The sequence below is a fragment of the Stigmatopora argus genome, chromosome 14 (genome assembly GCF_051989625.1).
Source record: "Stigmatopora argus isolate UIUO_Sarg chromosome 14, RoL_Sarg_1.0, whole genome shotgun sequence".
Classification (NCBI taxonomy): Eukaryota; Metazoa; Chordata; class Actinopteri; order Syngnathiformes; family Syngnathidae; genus Stigmatopora; species Stigmatopora argus.
The window spans coordinates 8,420,202-8,445,373 of record NC_135400.1 but is presented as its reverse complement, the minus strand read 5'-3'; the positions used below and the strand labels follow the sequence as shown (position 1 = coordinate 8,445,373).

The following is a 25,172-nucleotide window of genomic DNA, read 5'->3' as shown; positions in this document are numbered from 1 at the left end:
AATGTGACTAAAAGAGGAACAAAGGAGCTCTTTAGCGAAGAAGTCTGTTTCACACATCCACACGCTGTCATAAACAGTGGCCGTGCCATAGCGTGTCACCGGCACCGGTTTAGGACCCGGAGGCGGATTTAGGAGAGCCAGGCCCCGCTGGGTGTCTTTTCTGTCTGCGGAGCAGCCTCGGTTCCTTTCCTTCCTACCTAGCCGAGAAGACCAAGCGACGCCACAACAACAAAAAAGGGAGTACGTCTGCATGCTCGTTAAATCAGCCATACCTTAAATATCCGGTTATGATCGGTAGTTATCAGTCCATTGTTTGTCTTGTGCTGATGCGGCTGCTGCTGCGGCGGTGGCGGCGTCGGAGAGTCCTCCTGGCGGCTAAACAAATGAGATCGTGTGCCTACTACTGCTATCTGTCGCTCCTCCTCTTCCCCCTCCCATCATCTGTTTACCTACCATCTAGGCTTGGACGATATTTCGATGGATGTAAATTAAATCGAGATTAAAACATGTTTTTTGTTAGGGGAGTGGGGCAGAAAGGTAATCTAGCATGTAATTGTTTAATTTTATTGTTGTTGTTTTTTTAAATCGATTCTGATATATCGGGATGTTACTTTGCACAATTCTAGTACGAAAGAAAATTCATCGGAAATTATCTTTACAATTGTGTTTATGGTGGGAATAATAGGTTGTGACACTGCCGTCTGGATGATGCGCAATGCAGTCTGTCGAAATAACTGCACGAGTCTTGTCATGTGATAATCGTTTTGGGACGCACGAGGGCGCTGTTTCCCAGGTTAAGTCCTATATTAAAATTCTACTGCTCTACTCTATATATTTTTTGGTTTTTTAGTCCTGTAGTGGTTGTTATACTATGCCCTCTCAAGCCAAGACCTTTTTAAATAACTTTTTTATTCAGTGCTACACCTCATTTAATATATTTTTCATATTAAGAGTCCTGTATCCTGCGGATTAGTGGTTAGCGCATCGGCCTCACAGTGGGGGACCTGGGTTCAAATCCAGCTCGGTCCACCTGTGTACAAGTTCTCTCTGGGCCTGCGAGGGTTTTCTCTGGGTACTCCGGTTTCCTCCCACATTCCAAAGACATGCATAGTAGACTAATTGGACATTCTAAATTGTCCCTGAGTGTGAGCGTGAATGGTTGTTTGGCAAAATTCACATAGATGCTGACAACTCTTTAATAGACTCAATACATTTAACCACATATGCTAAATACAGGCAATATGATGAAGGCACAAGAAGTTTTGGGTCTGTGGCAGATGTAGGCACAGTGCTGACCTGCTTTAAAATAAAAATAAAACAACCACAAAAAAAAAACCTTGTTGCATTTGTCCCAAAATTGTAACATGAAGTAACAATAGTACAATTTTAGTTAACCTTGATTTGCCTTAGGTTGGTAAACTGCAACTGAACTTCAGAACATATCAAATAAAGCACACAAAAAATCAAATGAAAACTTTGTCAAAAAATAAGTGTGACAAAATATTTATAGCCTGTCTTGGCATGTCCACAAAAATCCTATTGATACACCTGGAAAATCAACAGGTTTTTTTTATTTCAAACTATGGACATCAATTTGCCTGAAGGGCAAAAGAAGACCTCTAAAAAAAAGAAAAAAAGAGAGAATGATTCCCTTCTAATGATGTGCTTTAGGCTATAAATTCCATTCGTTCATTACTTGTTTTGAAACCCAATGTGGTATTTATGAATTCAGCTGTTGACGACATTTCCATTCCAGGTCTCATGTTTAGTTCCTGGCTTAAGGTGGGTGATGGTCACCTCGACTGCCTGGACCTTCTCATATTTTGGAGGGATGGAGCACAACTTGTAGCTCACCTCGTCACCTTCCACTGGCACGTACTCGCCCTCGATGCTGAAACATCACCATTTACGCACTTTATCAATGTCTTCATGTGTTCATTTTACTCTTTGTTTGTTATCTTGTATAATAAAAAGGAGAGTCACTATTGTTTTGTAAAAATTCCATGCACTTTTGAGTAAATTTCTCATCGTTTCCTATTTTATTTCATGTATTTGATGCGTTAAAATACAGTCATACCTCTACTGACAAATGCGACTATTTATGACATTTTTAGGACCATGGAACAAATTAGAGAATTTACATAAAAAGTACTGCTCTAAGAAAAATTCATGTTACGGAAAAAGTTCTGGAACTAATTAATTTCGTAAGTAGAGGTAAGACTGTATGGTAATATTGGCCATGAGCTGCTTTGTTTGTGAGATTTATTTAAAATTGCTATTTGTGTATTTGGAGCCTTAAAAAAAAACAGGCGGTAGTCAGAGAGGAAAAAAATAAGAAAAAAACACAAGTTGCACTTGAGTATTAAGCCTAGCAAACCATTAAAAAAAACTGACATAGTCCCGAAAATATGGTAGATGCTCAATCATTTAAGACTGTTAATTAAAATATATTTTAAAAAAATAGTATTAAAGAATAAATCATTATCATAAATGACACAATTTTATATATGATGCAAATTGGCGACAATGGGAATCTATGGTCAAAAAGCATAGAGGGTGCTTTGATTTACTTCATTTTTTAAAAGGTTGAACTACTCTCTAATTTCTTAGATATTCAGTACAGATTTCTTTAAACTGCCAAATGTTAAAGTTTGAAAATTTGAAAAAAATGAAACGAGATAACCTGCAAAAAAAGTTTTCTTTCTCTCCAGAGTCTATGAAAATGGGTGAAGATTTAGTGCAGTCTGCTTACTCTGAGATGTGGACAAAGATGTCGGCACCACCATCAGCAGGTGTGATGAAGCCATGGCCTTTGGCGCGGGAAAAACATTTACACACACCAGCAAATAGCGGACCCGCTGCTGCTTGAGCCGTTCTGTATAAAAGGGAGGCAAGGAAATATAGAAAACATCAAAACTATTTTTTTATTTTTCAACACAACAGATTTTGGAAAGAAAAAAATGTAATAGTCATTTTTCTCTGTCATTGACAATGATACACGTCCATTTATGCGACTTTTCATGTCTGCTGTGAATTTCAATGAGTTTAAAACTAGATGTCCAATCCATTTGAGCTAGGAGAGTAGCAGTGAATAAACTTTCTTTCGCTGCCATATCACTGTCAATGGCAGCAAATTAGTTAACATCAAAGTATCAATTGTTTTCCATCACAGTAACTATTGGTTGTGAAACAAAAGAGTGAATATTATAATGGATGTGTTTCGGAATGTCTTACTTGAACATTAAAGTATGTATGTGGCAGATGTATATTTTTTGCATTTACATGTAAACACTGTCTTATATAATACAATAAAATACATTCAACCCAATAAATCCTACATAATTGGTAGGAAACTTCATATTTTTGTTAAATATAGCTGTAAACGTGACATGCATGCGTGTGTGTTCTCACGCTGAACAGGTTCTGTTCCTTCGTGTGGGCATAGGACTTGGGATATTTAAGCCCCGTAGGGGGGAAGGTGAGCGGTCACGGTGTCTACACACAGGAGGGAATAGAGACTCTGAAAAAAATATTCATAATCCCATTAAAATGATTATTATTGCTCCAATCCAAAAACACCAAAAAGGAGAAACATAGGTTGTATTTTACATTCATTCTTAAACAAGTCCTATGCACATTTCTGACATTGATACACATTAATTAATACCTTTTGACAAAGTTGTTGGTGATCCTTGAGGGTTCATCGGTGGTGTTGATGATCGTGCTTGAGACGACATGGCAGTCAACAAAAATAGCGCGGCACTTAATAAGGATGTAGAGGACCTAAGTGGAGGAGAACATGGAATTACACTAAATATTTACCGTTAGTTCATGCATATCAAGTTTATCTTTGGCCCGCCAAATGGAAAGGAAGGTCACATTTCATTATCACAGTGAGGAATTTAAAGATGTTCTTGCATGGAATTTAATCCCGCACCCTCCACTGTTTACTCACCACATTGAGTGTGTGTTTGTGATCCATACCTCATATAAATACGTCGTTAAATAGCTACTTTAAAGTGTTATAAATTATTTAAAATCTGAATTTTGTCATTAATTAAACAAAATGGGAAGCAAATAAGTGTGTCATAATTAATAGAATGTAAAAACAATTATTTCACTATTTAAATATTTCTTGGACATGTTGCACCACTTCATGAATTTATGCTATCTGTCAAATTTACCCATCAAAGTCAGTGGCCGGAACTGACACCTGATTGGTTAATCAGCATATCAAGCCAAGACGGTCATGTGGTATGTCAAAGGCCAATCCTTCTAGTCCCCGTGTGAGATGATGTGTTTGTTGCCGTGACAACTAATTTTGTTGAGATCAGATTTATCTACATTATAAGACTTCACTAAGACATCACCATGGCATATATTGCATCCCTTCAACACATTACGTTTCCATGGCAGAGACATTTTAAGACTACTGCTCAGTTTGGACAAATAAAACAGTGTTTCAAGGAGGCTAGAAAAGGATGGTTGAAGATTAGAACAAGCACACTCTGACAGACCATCTGGGAATGACAGAAAAAAGAGCAGACCACCAGACACCTGAAATAAAAGTGGAGTATAAAAGAAGCAAGGGAAGACTTACACATACATATAAAATCAGCAAATGGACATGCCTTTGGGGATGAATCAAAATTTGATTGACAACCATAAGTTGCCTACCTGTAACCACCATGAAACAAAAACTAACAAAAATCTGACAAAAGGAGTATCAGAGATTCAGCTCTGACCTGTTTTCAGCTTTTGCCAATGTCATTAGCACTTGTCTTCAAACAGATCTAATGTATTTAGAAGCAAATCATCAAAATGAGTTTACTGTCCCTATAAAACAGCATTAAATGTAGGCAGAATCACTGCCAAAAAGAGATGGAGATAACCCTAGCAACTGTCACCACTACTATAACCATTAACTAATTTAAAATCACACAACTAATTGTACTCACATTCACAGTACAGGCCGGCAATTTGACGTTTGGAAGAACAGAAAAGCGCGAGGACAGAAACCAGTGGACCATCTAACTCAATAGACAAGGCATTAATAAGATTACAGTTTCAGTGGCAGTGCTGTCAATTTATGACTGATGACAGACAATAAAGCCGGGGGAAAGATTTCAAATGCTTGACGATAGTAACAAAGAGCAAGTGTTTTGAGACACAAGGAGAATGCCATGAATTCAAATGGAAGCCTCATACTTGAGACTCAGGGATAAACAAGCTTTATGATGGTGGACCTTTCAATTTTGCAGTTTTAAATAACAACGCACATTTTATCAAAAATGTAGAAGTATCTCCAAATGTCATGTGCACGGCAAGAATGATACATTATGTGTAAGTAAAATAAATTGGTTAACTAGGAAAAAAAAATACACAATGTACCAGTATAGAAAACTAAATGAGAAAAAAATTCTAATGAATATCACAACACGATCAAACCGCTGGCGTAAGTACTCGAAGGTACAGCTGCTTGTGTACACAAACATGCCTTGCCCCCCACCCCCATACACACGGTCGTGGAATTTTCCATAACTATTCACTGATTATACTAAGCAGAGACCCTGCTGATGTAGCAAATACCACCCAATTGTGACGAAACAGACACATAGACAGAGAGAATCAGCCATTTCTAATTCCTCTCATCTCCTGCCTCACTTTAAAAAGAAACATGATTGAACCGACCGAAAATTGTTTTCACAGGAAACTTTTTAGACATTTTTTAAGTGTGAGCAGTATGCAAGATTTGCATACTGGATTTTGCAATATGAAAAAAAATAAAAAATGCAAGAGTTCAATTGAAAATGGGCAGATAACACCATAAATTTGAAAGCATACTAAATACGCATGTGATGCGTTCGTATAGCTGCAAGGCTGGTGACAGGATATATTTAAAATCCAAACTACAAAGTACAACAATTTTAACTTTTAAGTAATCCTACCTAATCTACCTAATCTCTAATTGGACTATTTGTAGAAAAGCACAAGCCTCGCAGAAACACGACATTCAGTGATTAGCACTTAAATGAAGACATTTGCTTGACATAGCGGTGCAAACGTATGGAAAAATTGAACACTGTGTTCAAATGTTAAAGAATTTGTGTTGTTTGCAATTTGAGTTGAATAAGTTTATTGTTGCATGCTAATGTCGTCCTGGTCCTCGAGCGACTTTTATTTGATTACTTTTTTCAAATTATCATTACAATTTATCTCTGCCTTTCCTCTGAACGCCTACAAGATTACGATGACATCCACCCACTGAATTATCATGTGAATATGTTGTCGTCAAGTGAGTTAATGTTTTATTTGAGTAAAAATAGGAATATCTAAACATTTTGGAACCAGGGAGTCCTAGCGAAAACTTGTTTCCCAACATAAATACGCCTGTGCACACATCGAACATCACTGAAATGGGATTGTCAAGTGAATGAACATTTAATTTTTAAGTATCACAGCTTGATGTTATTGAAAGATGAGTGTAGCGTGTGCCTAAAGTTACCACACACATTACCCAAAGTCTAAGAGCTCCCCACCGAAAGATGGCAAAAAGGCATCCATGATTATGAAAAGAAAAATTAAAATATAAATCAAATGTGACCTTAATGCCACCGAAAGATGGCAAAAAGGCATCCATAATTATGAAAAGAAAAAATAAAATATAAATAAAATGTGACCTTAGTGCCATGTTAAGATAGTGCTACTTAACGTTCAACAGAGTCTATGTTTACATTATTTGTAGACACGCATTAATCGACTATATGTTACATTTGGATCTCAATGTTTCTTTGTACATCTCTTGTAAAAAAAAAAAATGGTGTGCTTTAAAAACGAAGGTTTTATGAATGTTCCAGACGCAACACGAATCATTGTCTCAACACTGTGCATACCCAAGGTGAGATCCTTGAATTGTTTGAATGTGACCATCCTCCTTGTGGAAGGAAGTCATACAGCCTTCCATCCTGCCTGGGCCTCACTAGCTGAGCATAAAATCGCTACAGTTTCTTTCTCATCAGGATAAGCAATAATACTGCAAATGTATCACATAAAGCACATTATATTATTCCAATATGGTTAGATTCTTGTCGGAGCTTATCATACCCAAAACCATGAGATGACTCTAGTGCTAATAGTAATGAGTTACCTATATACAGTGCCATGAAAAAAGTATTTTCTTCCTTCCTGATTTATGTAGTCGTACTATAAAATTATCCCACGAAAATCATAGGTAATCAGCTTTTTTCATAGTTTGGCTAGGTCTGCTCTTATACTCAGGTGGGAATACACTTTGAAATAATAATAATAATAGAAAGATTAACGTTAGGTTAACAGACACCTATTCAGCCCGTTTTTCTCTATTTTATTGTTATCAATGTTTTTTCATCGACTTTGGAAAAAATAAAATTACCCCCAAATATATGAAGTACACTCAAAAGTGTGACTTGTGATTTTCTCTCGTTGGTGTCACTTCAGTAAAAAAAAAAGGTAGTAAAGGTTTCAGATCATCAAACTAAAATAAACACAGTACTGGAACATTACAAACCACAGAACTACTAGCATGTAAATGTCATCTAAAACAATTTTGTCTCAGTTGTAACGTGCATTTTTTTTGATTTTGCATAATCAGCCCTGAAAGAAATCTGAGGCTCGGAGGATTAAAAAAAAAACAATAACTACTTGATTGGTGCCTTGTTCGACTTGGACAGCTGGCAGTGAATAAACTAATGTACTTTCTGTGCCATTCCTCGCAATTCTAATAGATTGAATGACAAACTTGCGACAAACTAATTGAAATGTATGAAATGATGAAAACCAGCGTCATTGGTACTGAAAGAGTTAAGGTAGATTTTTCCTCAAATCTACACCACCCAAGACCAGTACTCGCCCAGACAAAAAACAGACCAAGACTTTCAGGAATCAAGACCAAACGAAAACGAAGACCGAGAAGTTACCACGACCATGAAAATCAATTTTAAAAGCCAATTTTTTTCCACCTTGAAAAATTCTCCTATATTTCTTAATATTAATGTCATTTTGGGTCAAAAGAAAAGACTGACTGCCAGCTCTTGTTGCATAACAAGTGGACAAATATGCGCTTCAGGCACGTACGTATTTGAGGAACTGAATGCATTGGCATTTGACAGAAGCTACTGCATTTCACATTCACTATATAGCCAGCCTTGACCCATCAAGGCAGAAAGCGTGAACCTCTAATACAAGCAGCCTATTATGTTGTGCTCTTTTGTGGGCCTGAAAGCATGTGTGGGTGTGCATATGCATGTAGTGGGCTTTGCAAATGGGATATGTTGACGCAACTGGAGAAGAGGGTCCTGATCCTGCAACAGGATGATTCATCCTCAACATGCGTCAGCATCACAGCACCGGAGTCAATCTAACAATTTATACCTGTTTTGTGTATCTCCACAAAACCAAAGTTATATCATCAGCTTAACTGAGCAGTTTAATTCACATATCAGTTGCAATTCACAATGATAGACATCAAATTCATTTAAATTGAAAGATTTGATTGTGAATAGTCATCTTTCAGTGCCATTGAAAGGACTATACATCCAATACATTTTGATTGAGAGGGGGGGACAAATGTATAACACTTAGTGTGTTGCACTCTACTTTGCAGAGTAATTAACACGACTTATATTTGATAAGAAGTGTTTGAATGTGTCATAACCCGTCGCTCTTTTAACTCTTCAGTGCCATTGATGATGATAGATGTCCAATCATCTGGTTGAAAAATCCACCTTTATGTTTTGTAGTATACACAGAAGGGGTATATTTGTGGTAATAATCATGATATTGTGTAATTAGGCACGCTGAATGACAGCAAAAGAAATGTATGACACTAATTACAGCAAGTTGAAATGATTTAAATTAGGTACCGTATTATGCTGTTTAATATACCTGGGTATATTAAATGGGGGGTGTATTAAACAGCATAATACGGTAATTTCCTCAAACGCAAAGTATACTGTATGTGCTCGATGTTTGTCAGTCAGCATCTCTCTCCATCTGAGAACAGTTCAGTAGAATGCCTGTTGATATTTGTTTTCAAAAAAGTTGATTGCAGTTGGATTTAGGTGGTCACGTGAAAAATCAGATCGTATTGAAAGTCAAAAATTCATTATTTTGACATCCGTAATACAGATTGATATTTCTTGCGTGACTAGATCTCGCATGTTTCACCGTGAGGCATTGAACGAGATCAGCGGTGTAAATACCCTACAGGGATAACCATCCCCTAAGCACATTCCCCTTTTGTTTTAACGACCTGCATTCCAGTTGAGCAAGATCTGAGAGTGAGAACATTTCAAATGTCAAAGCTAGACAAAGGAACGCTTTAAATCATTTGTTTTAAACAGCTATGAAAGTATGCACTTATAAGGAGAGAAATGCAATTCATTGAACGCTATTTTAAAATGAACCAAAAACACTATTTTACTCAATACCCTTGAACAACTTCAAAAAAGAGAAAATGTCTTGCACATATATTCCAACCTCAAGAGCAGATCCAAATGTCAAACGCTTTAGGTGGAATCATGCATATTTACTCATCACAATCTTATATATAGTCCCATTCTACATCTTGTTGAATCTAGCCTTTAGAACTGTCATGGCAGGTTGATCAGTAAATGACATGTCTTGACTAGCTCTATGCTATTCATTGCAATGTAGCAGATGCCCTGTAAACACACAAAAGGAAACATTACCACACATTGTGTTCTAATTGATGTCTAGGGTAACATGGGAATAACATGTCTGCTTGAATTATTATGCAAGAAAACCCCATTTTTGTACAAGAATATTGCATGTCCAATGTGCAGGTATATGGTTACAACCTCCAGGTATTTGACCTATTATAAAACAAAAACAGCTCCCTTCTACCTTCTGTCTGCAGCCATGTGTCCTAAAATTTCATTTAAAAACACACACACAACAAAACACACAATACCCTATTGTCTAATGTTTTATGTTTCAAACAACAACAGGCTTCACGTAGGTTCTGCTCATGACTTTGAAATCTCTACAACCACAATCCTAGTAGTATTGCATTTACTCTAGATGTACTTTGTACATACTGTTAGGTTATCTTCATTACCAAACTACAAAAAGAATAAATACTGTATTTTCAAGGGGTCTTTCTGATCACCCAAGAGCAGTCTAGTCAAAGATTCTGACCAGTTTTAGGTTTAATTTGATAAAATAAATACAATTTAATTTGATAAATGAGCCTTTCATTTATTTATTTATGTGTTTTGCAGGAAATGACACCAGGGTGTGCCAAAAGACTGCAAGATGGGTAAAAAGATAAAATATGCACACAGGCACTTACGCAAGTGTTGCTGCACTCTGATAAAAAAAATAAAAAAAATAAAACTTCATAGTGGTCACAGAAATTATTTCAAAAATAAAAAAATACATTTTTATGAAAGGTAATTAATTAACATATTGCTTTGGAATGTCAGTTACCAGAATTATTTTACCAAAATAACCCTAACTCAACTATCAAAACTAAACAATCAGAGAATTTTTGCAACTTGCAATGAGACCTGTGGATTGGATGTTTAACACCATCAATTTAAATTACAATAAAAAACAGGAAAGGAAAAAAACTTTAATGATTTTTGCAAAACTTTTTGGAATTCAACAAAAATATATTTTAAACAAACAAAAAGAAAAAAAAAATCATTTTAATGTTAAATTCTAAAAAAATGAATGAAAACAAAAAAAAATGTGATTTTTTTTAAACTTATTATTAAATTTGAATCATGACAATTAATTAAAATAATGTTTTTTAAAAATCATGAGCATTCACAGCTTCAAATGAATAGAACATTTCTCGTTGTTAATGGAAGGCAATAAACTAAATACTACTATATTTAAAAAAAACTGTGGTATTTTAAAATAATATTGTTATGGTTCGCAGAATTTTTGACAGTGGCAAATTCGAAAGGCTAAATTCCCACAATTTGTGAAAGGGCACGTGCACACACACGCAGACAGTAAACTCAACTGCTGGTTGAAATTGTCAACATCCCCAGAGGCTCACCTAGCAGTAATGCAAATACTCAGAGTGTTCTTTACGAGATAGAAAATGCACATAAGCAAAAAAATCCCACCATAACACGCACAGTGAACGCAACAGGAAACGCACTATACGACGAAGAAAAGCAATATATATAGTTTAAAATGTTTCAGAAGTAAACAAGGCGATTGCTTTGTCACCCACCGTCTCCTTCTCCGTGTTAATGAAGAACGATCGCCAAGCAAAATAAAGTAGATATTGTGCTGTGTTCTGGACCAATTCTGTCGAGTAGGTTCTTGTAGTTCCCGAGCAGCTCAGGTTGGATTCATCCAGGAACTTCCAATCACTCACAGGCGCTTGATCTCGCTCCCCGTTTTACTGAATGGGCGGGGTTATCCCGACAGTGACGTCAGTCAAAAAATACGTTACCGTAATAACAGGTATAAGCGGGACTTTAAAAAAGGATGTGGAGGTCGATTGCATCAAATTACACCTTTTCCACGGCCTGCAGATATTAGTCAGTTCTAAGAAGTTTGTGACCATGATATTTCGTTTCTTTGAGCTAATATGAATAACATTCATTCTAGCTCTTGTTTATCTTGATGTCTGTTTAAAAAAAAAGAAATTGCAAGTCTTATAAAACAATCAACATACAGAATTGAAAAGCTGTCAATGGCTAGTTTGAATCAAAATGTCATTTAAAAAGGGCATTGTCTATTGGGTAATGACCATTTCAAATGGATGGACCCTTGATCGCCGTCAGTGGTAGACTAAAATTAAAATAGATTTTATTAATATGGCAATTGATTAAAATTAAGTTGGCTAATTCCTACTTTCTGAATTCATTATACAGATTGCAATTTATCGCAATTAATCTCACATGATTAATCAGTTAAAATTAGTAGCCATTGCCCAGCTCTCTATGTATTTCTCAGATATTAACACAATAGTATAGTATTAAAAACTGAAAATTGCATTGCAGTGTCTATTGTGTCATTTTAAAAAGAAATATACTGATAATTAAAAAGATATTGCACCATGACCAATCCAGGATGTATCCCACCTCTAAAGCTCACCTGTTACCATTACGAAGACAAGCGGTATGTAAAATGGGTGTTTGTAAATAAACGTGATGCTTGGGATGAAGTCTTATCTCGGTGGCATCTAAAAGATTCAACTGAATTGAAAAAAAAAACAGTCACAAAGTTGTTACAATCGAAATTGTATTGCATACAAACTGTCTGAAATGTTCTTTTAAAATTCACACCGTTGAACAACACGTTTCACAGTCACTGTTACATGATGTGTGACAAGTCACAATCAGAGTGGAGAGATCCAACAAGTTGGCTGAATTAGAACCAACGTTTGGCACTTTTATACGTGCTAATTCCTAACTTTTCACACATACACAAATGTACCAAATATCTGACCTGGCATAGCAAAATGAGTAAGGAGTCACACAGATAAAGTCACAATGCTTCAATAGGTGAACATCTTTTCAATTCTCTCATTAAAAATTGCAAAAATGAATTTAAAAAAAATAGCATTTTGTGCCTGGCACTCAACCAAGATGTCACAAATTATAAAGAAAAGTAACAGAACAATCTCTCATTTCCTTACCACTTTCGTGAACTGCCACACAGGGAATTTCCAATTTACAAGTCCCTTCTGCATTTTTTTTACATACTTTAACTCTAATAGTGCCAGTGACGATGCAAGCTTTACAATCAAGTGGTTATTTTCATCTTTTTGTGATCTGAAATGATTTTGTCACTAGTAGACGTCCAATTCGTTTGAAACAGGAGGGTAGGCAGCAAATGAAGATCCATTCATTTGGCTAAAATGGATTGGATGTCTATTAAAGTCAATGGCAGACGATTAGTTACCAATTCTATATTTATAATAAAGACATTAGTTTGTTCGTATCTTCGTACAACACACCAAACTCATTTTGCGTTGCCGGGTCACATATTTCTATTTTTAGAGCATTGTTTATACATGATCTTTTTATCAAACAGATGTTAAAATCTAAACAGAATCATGGTTAAATATTGACAAACAAAATGGTCATTCATCTACTTTAGCAGCAAATTAACAGACAGGGGAGTGACCGACTGCATCGTTATTTTTCAAACATTTAAAATAGGACCTGAGCCACTGTGCCCTTCTTGTACGGATTACATTAATAGTTTTGAAAGAACGAATAGCCAGGTTAAGACTTTAAAACTGCAATGTGCAATGCAAAACACCTGTAAACATTGTGTTGCGGCATATATCAACTCTAGTGCCAACCTAGAATGTGTTTGCCTGTGTTCGGCGTTGAAGTGACAAATACAGTACGGTACATTGAATTATTGCACAAAGAAAAGAAATCCATTTTTAAAAAGGGATTGCCATTTGACACATCACTGATACTAAAAGAATTGCCAATCTACATTGTGTTTCATCGTCCCCAATAATTTACTACAAAGAGTATTCTATGAAGCCCTACAAGCACTGCTTGATTCACAGTCAAAATAGGTTTGATCCTGGGTCCCTATGTCATAATTTTTTATGGAGTCACATTATATCCACTCACACAAGGAAAGGCTACTTATTTAAAAATGGGTAATATAGTAGACACGGTACTTTATGCAGTATATTAAATCTATTACCTTAGTATATATAATATACCAATCGTAGACACACAAGTGAAAGAATAGGATGTGAGTCAAAAATATATGTAGGGTTTGAATGACTGTAGTCAACTCCAGTGTAATCAGTTTAAAATGCTTTTCAGACAAAAAATGACTTCTGCTCTGCCCCCAGTGTTGTTATGTTGTAGGTCTGACACTGCTGTTTTGATACATCGGGCTAAACACAATGTAATATCGCACTGAGGGAATGGTATAGGTAGTAACGCTAGCAAAGGAGGACTTAATGTCAAAAGGCTTTGTCTGCAATTGCTCCGCCTTTGTAAAACATCATTGCACTTTTGTGATCGGTGCAGTGCAAAAACTATCTTCAGCAGAGCGCGCAAAGAGACAGATTCTGTGCGTGTCAAACATGCACTGAATTAGGTGAGGGCTCAAATAAATGAACCCAGAATCTGTGTCATACACAACATGCCGGGGATGTTAATATATATTTGTATTGGGAAAAACTGATGAGAAAAGAACACACAAGATGTTGAGGGGAAAAAAATAACTTTAGCGGGGATAGGGAAGGAGATCAAAACCTGCATCGTGTCACATTGTTCGGCTGTACTGTATGCCAGTCTTGGAGGCGATGTTGGACCATGGTAGAAGAGATCGCAGGAGAGACTGGGCCTGTCGATACAATCTCTGTGGGATAGAGCAGGGACTCAGGTTGGCTAGGGCCGAACCAATGTGTTGGATATAATCAGTGGAACATTAGGTTAAGGAAAAATATATGACCAAACACAATAAAGCTATGCATAATCCATAAAAAAGGGACTGGATAATAAATGAAGTATGAATTTGAGGGTTGGGTTTATTGTGGATGATTTAAAAAATTATCCACAATAAATTATCTTATTATTTATTACCAAAGCTTTGCACTTTGTTTGCATTACTTTTGTTAAATGTTTAAGTTTTAAAAATTTAAATAAAAAACATCAAAAACCAAGAGACTATAATTTGAATCAGATTTTAGTTATATTTTTGGGGTGATGTGTTAAACTTGATGTCTAGTTTTTCTAATTGCTGTTTTGTGCTCGGCATTTTCAGAAGAAAAAAAGAATATTGAATATGTCTCTTAGTATTACTTGATTGCAAATGATTGATAGTTTTAATTGTATGCTGGGAAGGTTTTTTTTTTTTTTTTTAAATCACTTGATATAATTTGGATATTTACTACATAATTTCACATTCATAATTTAGATTTTTATTAAGTAATTTCACATTTATACGCAAGTTCATTTTTTTTTTAATTATGAGGCCATATTGCCCTGCCCTATAATAAACAATCGCTTGAAATACCAATCAATTATTGAACTACCAAAAGAGCAATTTGATCTTTGGACAAAAGGATATAATATGGTCCATGGTGGATGACCCCCGTTGATATAGAGGACGTATGTGAATCCATCTTTCAGGACGCCACGTATGGAGTAGTAATAGGGCAGGTAGTGGTGTTGCTTGAAGTCTCTGTTCTCATAGAAGTGGATGGCAGTGTTGTTGGTGGTGAGAACGTGAAGGTAGATTGCTTTGCAGTGGTCCTGGGCAGTCGTAGAAATGTGCTCCTTCAGACTGTCCAGCAGTAAGGAGCCTGAATGAGGCAGAGAAAGCTCTCAAGGTAAAGAAAAGATTCAATTCAAAATGGTGATTGAGTGGAAAATGACAGAAAATGTGTTCTGTTTTTCTATGCATACTGTCATTATAGTATACAGTACCTATGCCATGTTTCCTGAACTCTTTGACCACTCCCAGGCTGAGGATGTAGGCTACCTGTGTGTCCACAGGGAAACTGGAAGCAAGGACATCTCCATCCTATCACATATACGGACGCACATTCAACAGATATATTGCTATGAAGTCACAATATTTGTTTATGTGACATGCTGTGAATAGGACAAATACTGAAGGACAGTATTTTAAAGAAAAACAGATGTTTTGCAATTGGAAATAATGATGTCTTTTCTTTGTCAAAAAATGTATTTTGAGGCAATAATGCACGATGCCACACAAATAGGTGAAACCACTATCTCCATCCCTACATTTACCTCTTTGTGTACTTTGGTCCGACTTTTGATTTCAGCCACAATCATTCCCACAATGCCTCCTCTGAAGGTGGCAGCGAGCGAGAAGAACTTTTTGTTCGAGGTGATATCCTGGTACCATGAGTCTGGGTACCTGTGGTCAACAAAGCAAGAAAGCTTTGTATTGAGCCATCAAGCCCAACAATCTCAAGATGGAATCACAATCTGTTTAACTGAGACAATATGAGGGTGTTAAACATGAAAAAAAGCTGCTTACTCGATTGGGAACCAATCACCGCAGAGTAGTTTGACACTGTCTATGTCATCGTGGCACAGGAATCGTAGCTGGACTTCACTAAGAGCTGTGAGAGGCACCACGTCACTCATTCACACCTAGAGAGGGACAGAATCAAGACTAACTAGACAGATGATCTGAATCTCATTTAGATCAGGGAATAAATGGCTGTTAAGTATAGCAGCCCTCTTTTACAAACTGGGTTCAGATGTTTTAATAAAAAGTTGCTTGCTTTCATCCTGACAAACATTAAATACTACGTAAGCCTGCATCACTGAATGATACCCTAAAAAAAAGAATTAACACATTGGTTGCCATTGACAGTGACAGGCGTTCAATTTATTCGAGCTGGTGGGCGACGACTGCTAATGGATCAGTGGTGTTCTAGGGACAAACTAATTCAATTTACAGCAGGAATTGAGGAATAAGAGCTAAATAATTGGATGTTTATCATCATCAAGAGCACTGAAATAGTTCATTTGCCTAGAAACAAGTGAGTACTTGGATTATTTTAGTCAAGTGTAGAAACTATTATTAATCATAGATCATTAAGTTATCCTGTTGTTGGCCATTTATTAAGTGCAGTTAACAGCGAGAACAATGTAAGGAAGTCTCGGGGAGTGGTGGAAATCAGAAAGAGAAGTCACAATGACTTTTAAAATAAAGACCACCGTGTCATGTCAGCACCTCGAACTTATCAGTGCAATTTTCGTCATAAAGGTTTTCAAGATGAACAAATTATTTTACTTTACAGTAGACATTGGTATAATTTATTTTCCCACGCACCATTAATCTCAGTAGATTGTATTAGCGCAAACTTCAGTCTACTAAAATAACAAAACATATTACAGCCATCTGAAAGACAAAAACAGTAATACGCCTATAAAATGATTGATCAATCATACGAGGGTTTACGCTAGACTAGCCTACTGCTTAAACGTCAACTAAGAGCAGCTAAACTCACCTTGTGGCTAGGCTAACATGCAACAATGCTCCTACCTTATTTCAACCCTCGTACCGAAGGAACGTCAATGAGCTTTATATTCCTTGGTAGCAAACCGAGCGGACCCCTACAGTGAACACAGCATGACCGAACTCACGCCCACTCTTGATTCTCATTACTGTTATCGATGCACGAAGCTTAAACTAAGCTAACCTAGGCTAAGCTAAGCTGGTGACCGGATGTTTACTTCCTGTTTGTTGCAGCTACGCAAATGACGTTACTCTTAAACGTCTTTATTTTTCTCTCTATTCGTGTAGGCAACCTTTCTGGTACTCCCACCTACTGGCTATTTAGTATATTGCTACCTCATGATTGGCTCTGTCGTCTGTTTTTCACAACACTGCCTTTCCATTTGTATCATTGGCTGCCAATGAATACTTATTTATTTATTTATTACTCATTTATTGATTATTTATTATTATTTTTATTGATGATTTATCTGTTCTTATATTTGTTTGTTGTTGTTATTTGTGCACATCCCCACTTATGTTGATTACTTATTTATTTATTATTAATTACTTATGTATTGATTATTTATTTATTAGTTTTTGTTATTATTTATCTATTATCTATTTGTCTGTTTGTTGTTATTTGTGCACTTCGTGGTGAAGCTTTAAATCTCATTACACTTATATAATGACAATAAAAGCATTGAATTCAATTCAATTCATTCAATCGCTGCCAGACATCTACTGAAACAAGAAAAAATTGTTGTGTGTCATTCCAGTTCAAATGGGTTTCACATCTATTGCCGGATTACCTGGAGAAAATCCACGCAAGCGCGGGGAGAACATGCAAACTCCACACGGGAAGGTTCAAACGTGGGATTGAACCCTCAATCTCAGAACTGTGAGGCCAATGGGCTGCCCATTTGAAGCATATTTGAGGTTTAAAAAATCACTAGAGTGGTGTTTTCTGCATCAGTGATTATGATAAAAACATTATTCAAAAAATAAAAATATAGCTTTTGTAACTTTGTGATAATAATAATGGGAAACCATCTGATTTTCCAACAGATTCCCCTGAGAGTGCAAAAGGATAGGCTAATAGGCAAATATTTTTCACTTTCTCCGCCCTCCCTCATGTCCACAAAGGAACTTGAACCATAACCCTTTGATTCCATTGGCCAAGTTCTTGACTAATAGCAAAGCCTTAAATAAACTTTCTTATCTAGTTTTTCGTGGCATCTGTTAACTTCCCAGTGTTTAGGGTAGGGGAGACATTTCAAGTTGCATTTATTTATGAGATGCAAAATATAGTCATTAGGATTTACTCTAATTAAATGAATTTAACTGCACTTCTGCTTTGATAAATATGTACAGTATGTAGGTAGGGTTTGGAAAAATACTTTGTTTCATATTAGATTGAAAAAATACCTTTCTGATGAGTAATGATCATATTCACTTCCCTCCGAAAGAGCACCGATATAGCTTCCACCCATTGTGCTGTATTAAGAACACACCTCCCCATCTTTGCACCTGGCAGTCACACCAACCTGCGGTCAAATAAACAGGAACACAAGAACGTAGGGTGAACGTTTGCAGATTTACCATGACAAAAGGTCTCAACCTCCTGCTGTTGCTGAAGCTCAGGTAACTATACTCAGGTTAATAAAATAAAACTTTTATTACATCTTTGTTCAAAGGATACGGCGGTGATTCAAAAAGACTTTTGTTTCTTCTGTGTTTTGCAACCAATGTGGCTATTTACACTTGAACAAAATTAATACTTCATAGCTGAGGAAACATTAGCATTAACAGCCACAGTTTCATGAATTGGACATTTATCCTTGTCAATGGCAGGCAATCACTTAGTTTAAATATTGTTTTATTCAGTTTGAAATTTAAAACACAAAAAAGGGCAGTAGAAAATATTCTTTTTTAAAAATTAAATTTAATGAAAAACATAAAACTGGAATCATTGACTTACTTAAAATGAAAACTGAATTTTATCTACCTATGCTAATGGTGTATACTATACACTTTATATAGCATCAGGCAGAATAATGTAATGCTCCTTCCATGATGGCAGAAAATACATACTAACCTGTATAACCACTTTTTATGACATTTGGGTTTCATGCTTTAACTTTTTTCTTGTGTAAAATATTTGCATATACTTAAAAAAGGTGAGGAAACACACAATTCATTGCTAAAGAATTTCTGTCTTTTGAGTATCAATGAGTCCTTTCATTCCATTGTTGCCTTTAATTTCTGTGTTGAAATACTTTGACCCACTTTTTGGGTTATACTTTTGTCTAACCTGGTTCACTGAGTAATGGATTATTCTCTAGTAGAATATTTTGCCATGCAAAACCCCCCACACGAAAAACTTTCCAATATAAAGTGAAGTCAAAAAATACCAAGACATGCAACACCATTAACACTAAGATTCGCCTGTCAAAGTACATCTGAATGTAAAGTAAAATACTTCTAACAAATTTCCAGAATGAATCCAGTGTTCAATTTGGTTCTCCTCTTGACCCTGGCACATCTATCGTCATCTTTACTGTTGGGAGCCTTCAACGTCAAGTCTTTTGGTGACAAAAAAGCCTCCAACACAACATTGATGGACGTCATCAGCAAGGTTTGATATAATCACTTCTCATCTCACCACACGTTTCTAAATGCATATCCATCAACAGCAATAGATAGATGTTCAATCCATTTGAACTGGGAGGGAACAAATCATTGAGTATTCTATTTCTTTAATTAATTCCTAGATATTTTCTTGACCTTACTGGGTTGGAAATACTAATTGAGACGCTCTTTTTGAGAGTATAGTAATAGAATTTGTTTAATGAATGAATGTGGTCCGATACATTACTAATAAGTCTCGATTCACTTAGAATGAAATAGCAAAAAAAACCTTGTGCTTTACATATGTGTGCAGATCATTCACCGCTATGACATAATTTTGATCCAGGAAGTCCGAGACAATGACCTCTCAGCCACCAAGAAACTCTTACAGCATGTCAACAAGTTAGGCTAAATTTAAAAATGTAATGTTGTTGTTTATAGTAACAATATATCAACAGAACAAGATAAAAAATGTACTAAATGTGCACCAAAACAGACATTTTGTTTTCCTCAGACGAACTCCACCATTTCGGTACAAGCACATCGTCAGTGAGCCTTTGGGTCGTAGTTCTTACAAGGAAAGATATCTTTTCTTGTACAGGTATATATATCAAGTGATCACTGGCAGTGAATGAGTAAAACATTTTTTGAAAAAAAATGTAACTTACGCAATTCTTTCCAGAGACGAAACCGTGTCAGTGGCCAAAAATTATACTTATGATGATGGCTGTGAGCCCTGTGGAAACGATACATTCATGAGAGAGCCATTTATTGTCATGTTCTCCTCCAATGACACGGGTAGGTAAATTAATATTAAATATTAATATATGGAAATATTAAATGTGATATAGTAACAATATATAACAGTTGTAAACAATAATACATGTAATGTTTTATTATTCCTTTCTGTTACTAGTTGTTAGGAACTTTGTTCTGATCCCACAACACACTTCACCAGACTACGCCTTAGATGAAGTAGACGAGCTGTACGACGTGGTGATGGATGTCCGCGTGAGATGGAAGACTAATGTCAGTGTTATTTTATTTAGGCAAGAAGGACCATAATATTGTATAAAAATAGAATTTAAAAATATACGCTTGTTCTGCAGGACATCATTCTTCTGGGGGACTTTAATACAGATTGCAATTACGTCACAGACTCAGAGTGGGTGCAGATTCGCCTCTTTACAGACAAGCACTTCCATTGGCTGATCGGAAACGAGGCCGACACCACAGTTTCACACACTGACTGTGCTTATGACAGGTACATACACAAGTTATGCGTTTGTACAGGTGTTGCATACAATATTAGATGAACACTTTTACAAAATATAGCAGTTCTTAAATGTTGGTTTTTCCAAAATTGAAAATTTTAATCTCGTTACCCAACTCTACATAATATAATCCCAGACATACACAGAATACACGAGGATAGTGTAACATGTAAGGAATAGTGAACCTATGCATTGATTAACCCAGTGATGCCATCGAATGAGTTAAACGTCCAATCCATTCGAACTCTTACACATAATTTACCCTTTAAGAGTAAAAATCTATGTATTTTTAGGATTGTGGTGACTGATGACATGGCAAAAGGGGTATTGGACCACAGTGCTAAGGTGTATGACTTCATGGTGGATCTAAATCTCAGCTTCAGTTTGGTAAATATTGGATGATGATTTGTTGACACAGTAATGGAAATAACTTGGTGCCGGGGCACACAAGCAAGTACTAAATCACTGGCATGAAGAAAATATACTTGGGAACTTTTTGGGCCTGTTAAAAATATATATTTTCCTTTTTTAGGCATTGGCTGTCAGCGACCATTTTCCTGTAGAGGTGAAGCTTATTGTATGAGCCTGTTTCTGCCTGAACCAAGGGTACCAAGGTTGGGAAACACTGCTCTAATCTATGATTTTCCTGTGACACAATTAAAAAAAAAGCTATTTACGGAAAAAAAGTAGTACATACCTGTCTTTTGTAACTTCATGCATATCTGATATGTTTACACAAACACTCGGTGACCTTACAAAGAAGATTTAGTCAAGGTATTTATAAACAATTTCAATGAACTATGGCTATAGTCACACTTTGACTGTATGCAATTTTTTTCATGGTATGTAAACAGTTCAACCCACGAACCTTGGGAGGATTAGCGGCTCGGAAATCAAATGAATGAATGATATATAATGGTCAAACAATGCTCTTCAATGCATTAAAGGTCTGCAAGCAAAAGCCAGGACAACTCAAGATAAAGTAGAGTTTGTATAGTGAATGTTTTATTTTCAGACATGCTAAAAATGAAATTCTGTTAATATTTGTTTTTGTAAATATATCAACAGTGACATTAAACAACACCTCTGGTATGAGGGGTCGGGGGGAAAAACTTTAATTTGTTTATTTTGTGTGTTTGTACAATAATAATTGTATAAACACAAAAAAAACAAGTACACATTTGAATGTTTCATATGATTTAGCTAGTAGTAGATACCAAGATCAAGAATGATGGAATTAAATTCAGGGGAAAAGATAAAATTCACCTTAATACAAAGAGGCCAGGCACTTCAATGATGAGGCTCTGAGGTTGATGTTGCAAACACCTAAAAAGTTGAATTTTTGCCTGCTCAAGGTACACACCTTTAAGCAAGTTTAATATTTTACTGCATACTAGTAGACCTTCAATATATGGATATGTCCATTCTCTTGATGAAACTGAATGTCCACAAAGTAGTAGCAATCGTAGACATTGACATTACAATATCAGATAGCACGGCTTTAGTTACCTTTAAAGCCTCACTAAGCCTTCCTTTTTTTAAGCATCTCAAGATACATCTGGAGTGACTTCTGGATTGAATCTTTTGTGATGAAATTCACGAAATGTTGGATGTCGGCCTCTCTTTGGGATGTCAACTTGTCAATTGTTGGCTTCCTCATCATGGACTTGGTGATTTGCCTGGCATGGTCTGTAATACAACAAAATGATTTGATCAGGAAAACGTTTCAAAGCCATTAACTGACTAGGCAGGTGGTCATTGTTATCAATTAATATTGACCACCACAATGCTCTTTAATGTGAGAAATTGCAAGTTTTGACAAATGTTTGCTCTTCAATTGCATTTTGTCAATTAATCTATTTGCCTCATAAAAAAAGACACTTTTCTCAAGCCTTGCATAAGCCAAATATACGACCATTTGCAAATAGAATGTCTATGACACACCTGGAATGGCCAACCACTTGGCCATTATTTGCTCCGATGTGCTCATGAGCTTATCTTCTGGTACTATCTGGTCCACTAGTCCTATCTTCAGAGCCTCTGTTGGGTTGTAGAGCAACCCCAGACCCAGGGCCATCTCAGTGGTCCGGTGGCCTACTGTATTAGCCATGGTGTCCTTAAACCTGTGAGCAGTAAAGCAAATATAGTGAAGAGGGACTTTCATCACAATTACATTGGTTAAGTGTTACCAAAAAGGTGCCACAATGCCAAGCTGAGTCTCATTAAGGCCGATGCTGTACCGCGGGTTGTCCACCATTATTCTATGGTCACATGTCAATGACATTAGACAGCCACCTGCAGGACTGGAACCCTTAGAATGAATGCAAACTGCAAGTCAAGGTCATTGGATTGGCTGAAATGACTGAAAATAGCTTTTGCTTCATACTACACGTACATTGATGGCAGCTATTATGATCATGTTGGAGCTGTATAATTTCAGCCACATTTCCTGAACCGCCTTCCAGAAGGCCCCACAGCTTTCTGGACTCTTACCATACATCTCCAAGATATCCAGACCAGCTGAGAAAACCTTGGGGAGACCCTGTATAACAAAAAAAAAATTGGGGTAAAATGCGGGTCTAAATCTATTTCATTTTAAGAGGAATTCTATATAATACAGAGGTTAAGATGAGGCCTCTGCAACTCTTGTCCATCTCTAGTTTTTCCAAGTTGATGCAAATCTCATTGAGAAAGTCCAAGCTGAGGCTGTTGACAGGAGGACTCTTCATCTGCATAACAGCTACACCTAAACAAAACATTGGATAAAAATAACTACATTCATTTTAAGCTAAAATATAGTGACAGATTTTAGTGTATTTTACGAATGCAATGCTAATGTTTGTTATCCATATCCAATTATGTTGTATGTTAGTGTTAAGATAGCTGGTGTGTTCAGAAACTGAAATATATTTCATATTTAATGCTCATTATGTGTATTTTAATTTTTTTAATGCGAGTTTAGTTTTTGAGTTGAACACATCTAGGAGGGAAATAAACCTCTTGAAAATGTTGGTCTTTTGGAGTGACTGTTCAAAATCTTCAATTTCCATCAGCTCCATGTAATATGTTATGTTTGATATCTGGTAAATATGAAAAGGCTGATGACCTGGATTGACCTTTTTTTTTTTAATCTACAATCTGTCTTAAAACTGCCCAAGTCCTACACCAAGATATTATAAACACCAAAAATAGAGTTTAGCCCGATCATGGACACACAAGAGGACAATCAAATATCACCTGTTTTCTGGTTAAGATCTACAATAATTCTTGAAGATGAAGAGTTGCTCCTCTGCTGAGAAGAAACCACGGTCGATGCACACAATCTGCCATGACCATGATGGCTGCTGGAGGACAGCTGAGAAAAAATGCCTGCACATACAAGCAAAAACAACACGAAACATAAAATCTATGAAACACAAAGGGACATTTCTGCATCTAATTATGCATTTTGTCAAATGTAGCAGAACAAAACACAAGTCCATAGGTTTGAGTATTAACTCATTGGGTTATATTGATGGCACCCCTCCGAGGCACCATGCATTGGACGTCTAATGCTGTCAATAGGAATCAATGATGAACAATCAGTTTCCAACCCCCTAACCCTTTGACTCCTTATTAAAGATCGATGTTAGTGTTATTTGGGGGCATATCCATTTTATCTATTATGGCAATGCCTAACATCAACAAAAAGCTACCTAAAATGATCAGGCAGTCACAGGAAATTAATCAAAATTAAAAGAGATCCCAAAAAAATTCAGCAGAAATTGCATTTTAAAATCAAATTTGGTTTATTATCGTAATCTGTAAATGTATCATATCTAATAATTAATAACCAATGACATTGAAGTTAAATTTCAAATAAAAAACAAGTCACTTGCTATATTATGGAAGGATATGATTGCCCTACAAAGAGTTAATATCTACAAGATACCGAATACAGATGATTATAATAATGACAATAGTAATAATAATAATAATGAGACTATCGTTTGAATAGAAAATGAGACAGGGTCCTCTCTGACCTTTGCTCTACTTTACGTGTAACAGATCAGACCAGTAACTGCCATTTGATTTACAATAAGTCAGGCAATGGATATAAAATATATAAATGTTGTCAGTGCATGAAGCGCAATACGCGCAACGTACCTGATAAAATACACTTATTTCTCCAAGCTGTTCTAAACGCCATTTCTTTGTCTGCAGCTGGGTTGACGAGTAATCAGCAGACTTTCTGTGACAGCGCTTCAACGCTGTAGTGGGCAGTTTGGGTAATTACAA

The 25,172-nt window shown here is 36.2% G+C and overlaps 5 protein-coding genes across 11 annotated transcripts in view; 1 reads left to right on the top strand and 4 right to left on the bottom strand.

Annotated features, from left to right (window-relative positions):
* Positions 1 to 445, bottom strand: part of LOC144088062 (neurabin-2-like) — a 31,172-nt gene extending 30,727 nt beyond the window's left edge. For 2 of the 5 annotated variants that reach the window (XM_077618267.1, XM_077618269.1), the window contains exon 1: positions 273 to 445. The gene's annotated coding sequence lies outside the window, so the exon portion shown is untranslated. The remainder of the gene's footprint in view (positions 1 to 272) is intronic. The other 3 variants (XM_077618270.1, XM_077618272.1, XM_077618271.1) reach the window with 2 other exon arrangements.
* Positions 446 to 1,501: 1,056 nt separating this feature from the next.
* On the bottom strand, positions 1,502 to 11,437 carry carhsp1 (calcium regulated heat stable protein 1). Its single transcript, XM_077618266.1, has 5 exons — positions 11,249 to 11,437; positions 3,668 to 3,783; positions 3,412 to 3,520; positions 2,753 to 2,875; positions 1,502 to 1,891 (listed from the first exon to the last, which is right to left on the bottom strand). Exons 2-5 carry the CDS (start codon positions 3,735 to 3,737, stop codon positions 1,729 to 1,731), a joined length of 465 nt encoding a protein of 154 aa, XP_077474392.1. The 5' UTR covers positions 3,738 to 3,783; positions 11,249 to 11,437; the 3' UTR covers positions 1,502 to 1,728.
* Positions 11,438 to 12,249: 812 nt separating this feature from the next.
* naa60 (N-alpha-acetyltransferase 60, NatF catalytic subunit) lies at positions 12,250 to 18,536 on the bottom strand. Of its 3 annotated transcripts, none has more exons than XM_077619558.1 (6): positions 18,418 to 18,536; positions 16,021 to 16,136; positions 15,768 to 15,897; positions 15,438 to 15,534; positions 15,079 to 15,313; positions 12,250 to 14,428 (listed from the first exon to the last, which is right to left on the bottom strand). In XM_077619558.1, exons 2-6 carry the CDS (start codon positions 16,128 to 16,130, stop codon positions 14,272 to 14,274), a joined length of 729 nt encoding a protein of 242 aa, XP_077475684.1. In that variant the 5' UTR covers positions 16,131 to 16,136; positions 18,418 to 18,536; the 3' UTR covers positions 12,250 to 14,271. The 3 variants fall into 3 exon arrangements, with proteins under 3 accessions (XP_077475684.1, XP_077475683.1, XP_077475682.1); XM_077619557.1 differs by lacking the exon at positions 18,418 to 18,536 and adding an exon at positions 17,003 to 17,253; XM_077619556.1 differs by lacking the exon at positions 18,418 to 18,536 and adding an exon at positions 17,038 to 17,253.
* dnase1 (deoxyribonuclease I) lies at positions 18,512 to 21,558 on the top strand. Its single transcript, XM_077619559.1, has 9 exons — positions 18,512 to 18,633; positions 19,489 to 19,627; positions 19,934 to 20,022; positions 20,135 to 20,221; positions 20,303 to 20,418; positions 20,537 to 20,649; positions 20,730 to 20,884; positions 21,188 to 21,281; positions 21,427 to 21,558. The coding sequence occupies exons 1-9, from the start codon at positions 18,593 to 18,595 to the stop codon at positions 21,475 to 21,477; spliced, it is 885 nt and encodes a 294-aa protein (XP_077475685.1). The 5' UTR covers positions 18,512 to 18,592; the 3' UTR covers positions 21,478 to 21,558.
* A 319-nt stretch (positions 21,559 to 21,877) lies between these two features.
* eci1 (enoyl-CoA delta isomerase 1) lies at positions 21,878 to 25,172 on the bottom strand. The gene is made up of 7 exons (XM_077618989.1): positions 25,041 to 25,172; positions 24,132 to 24,263; positions 23,513 to 23,640; positions 23,290 to 23,436; positions 23,084 to 23,205; positions 22,839 to 23,017; positions 21,878 to 22,583 (listed from the first exon to the last, which is right to left on the bottom strand). Exons 1-7 carry the CDS (start codon positions 25,081 to 25,083, stop codon positions 22,417 to 22,419), a joined length of 918 nt encoding a protein of 305 aa, XP_077475115.1. The 5' UTR covers positions 25,084 to 25,172; the 3' UTR covers positions 21,878 to 22,416.

What these genes read in the sequence shown, in the direction of transcription:
- eci1 (XM_077618989.1), bottom strand. Translation starts at nt 25,083, where the DNA reads ATGGCGTTTAGAACAGCTTGGAGAAATAAGTGTATTTTATCAG. An exon ending in GAGGCCTCATCTTAACCTCT is followed by an intron (nt 23,437 to 23,512) that starts GTATTATATAGA and finishes TTTGTTATACAG; the next exon opens with GGTCTCCCCAAGGTTTTCTC. An exon ending in CAAGTGGTTGGCCATTCCAG is followed by an intron (nt 22,584 to 22,838) that starts GTGTGTCATAGA and finishes GTTGTATTACAG; the next exon opens with ACCATGCCAGGCAAATCACC.
- dnase1 (XM_077619559.1), top strand. Translation starts at nt 18,593, where the DNA reads ATGACAAAAGGTCTCAACCTCCTGCTGTTGCTGAAGCTCAG. An exon ending in GTTCTCCTCCAATGACACGG is followed by an intron (nt 20,419 to 20,536) that starts GTAGGTAAATTA and finishes TTCTGTTACTAG; the next exon opens with TTGTTAGGAACTTTGTTCTG. An exon ending in GCGTGAGATGGAAGACTAAT is followed by an intron (nt 20,650 to 20,729) that starts GTCAGTGTTATT and finishes CTTGTTCTGCAG; the next exon opens with GACATCATTCTTCTGGGGGA.
- carhsp1 (XM_077618266.1), bottom strand. Translation starts at nt 3,737, where the DNA reads ATGTCGTCTCAAGCACGATCATCAACACCACCGATGAACCCTCAAGGA. An exon ending in ACCAACAACTTTGTCAAAAG is followed by an intron (nt 3,521 to 3,667) that starts GTATTAATTAAT and finishes TATTTTTTTCAG; the next exon opens with AGTCTCTATTCCCTCCTGTG. An exon ending in ATCTTTGTCCACATCTCAGA is followed by an intron (nt 1,892 to 2,752) that starts GTAAGCAGACTG and finishes GTGATGTTTCAG; the next exon opens with CATCGAGGGCGAGTACGTGC.
- naa60 (XM_077619558.1), bottom strand. Translation starts at nt 16,130, where the DNA reads ATGAGTGACGTGGTGCCTCTCACAGCTCTTAGTGAAGTCCAGCTACGA. An exon ending in GGTGATTGGTTCCCAATCGA is followed by an intron (nt 15,898 to 16,020) that starts GTAAGCAGCTTT and finishes TGTTGACCACAG; the next exon opens with GTACCCAGACTCATGGTACC. An exon ending in GTTCAGGAAACATGGCATAG is followed by an intron (nt 15,314 to 15,437) that starts GTACTGTATACT and finishes TGCCTCATTCAG; the next exon opens with GCTCCTTACTGCTGGACAGT.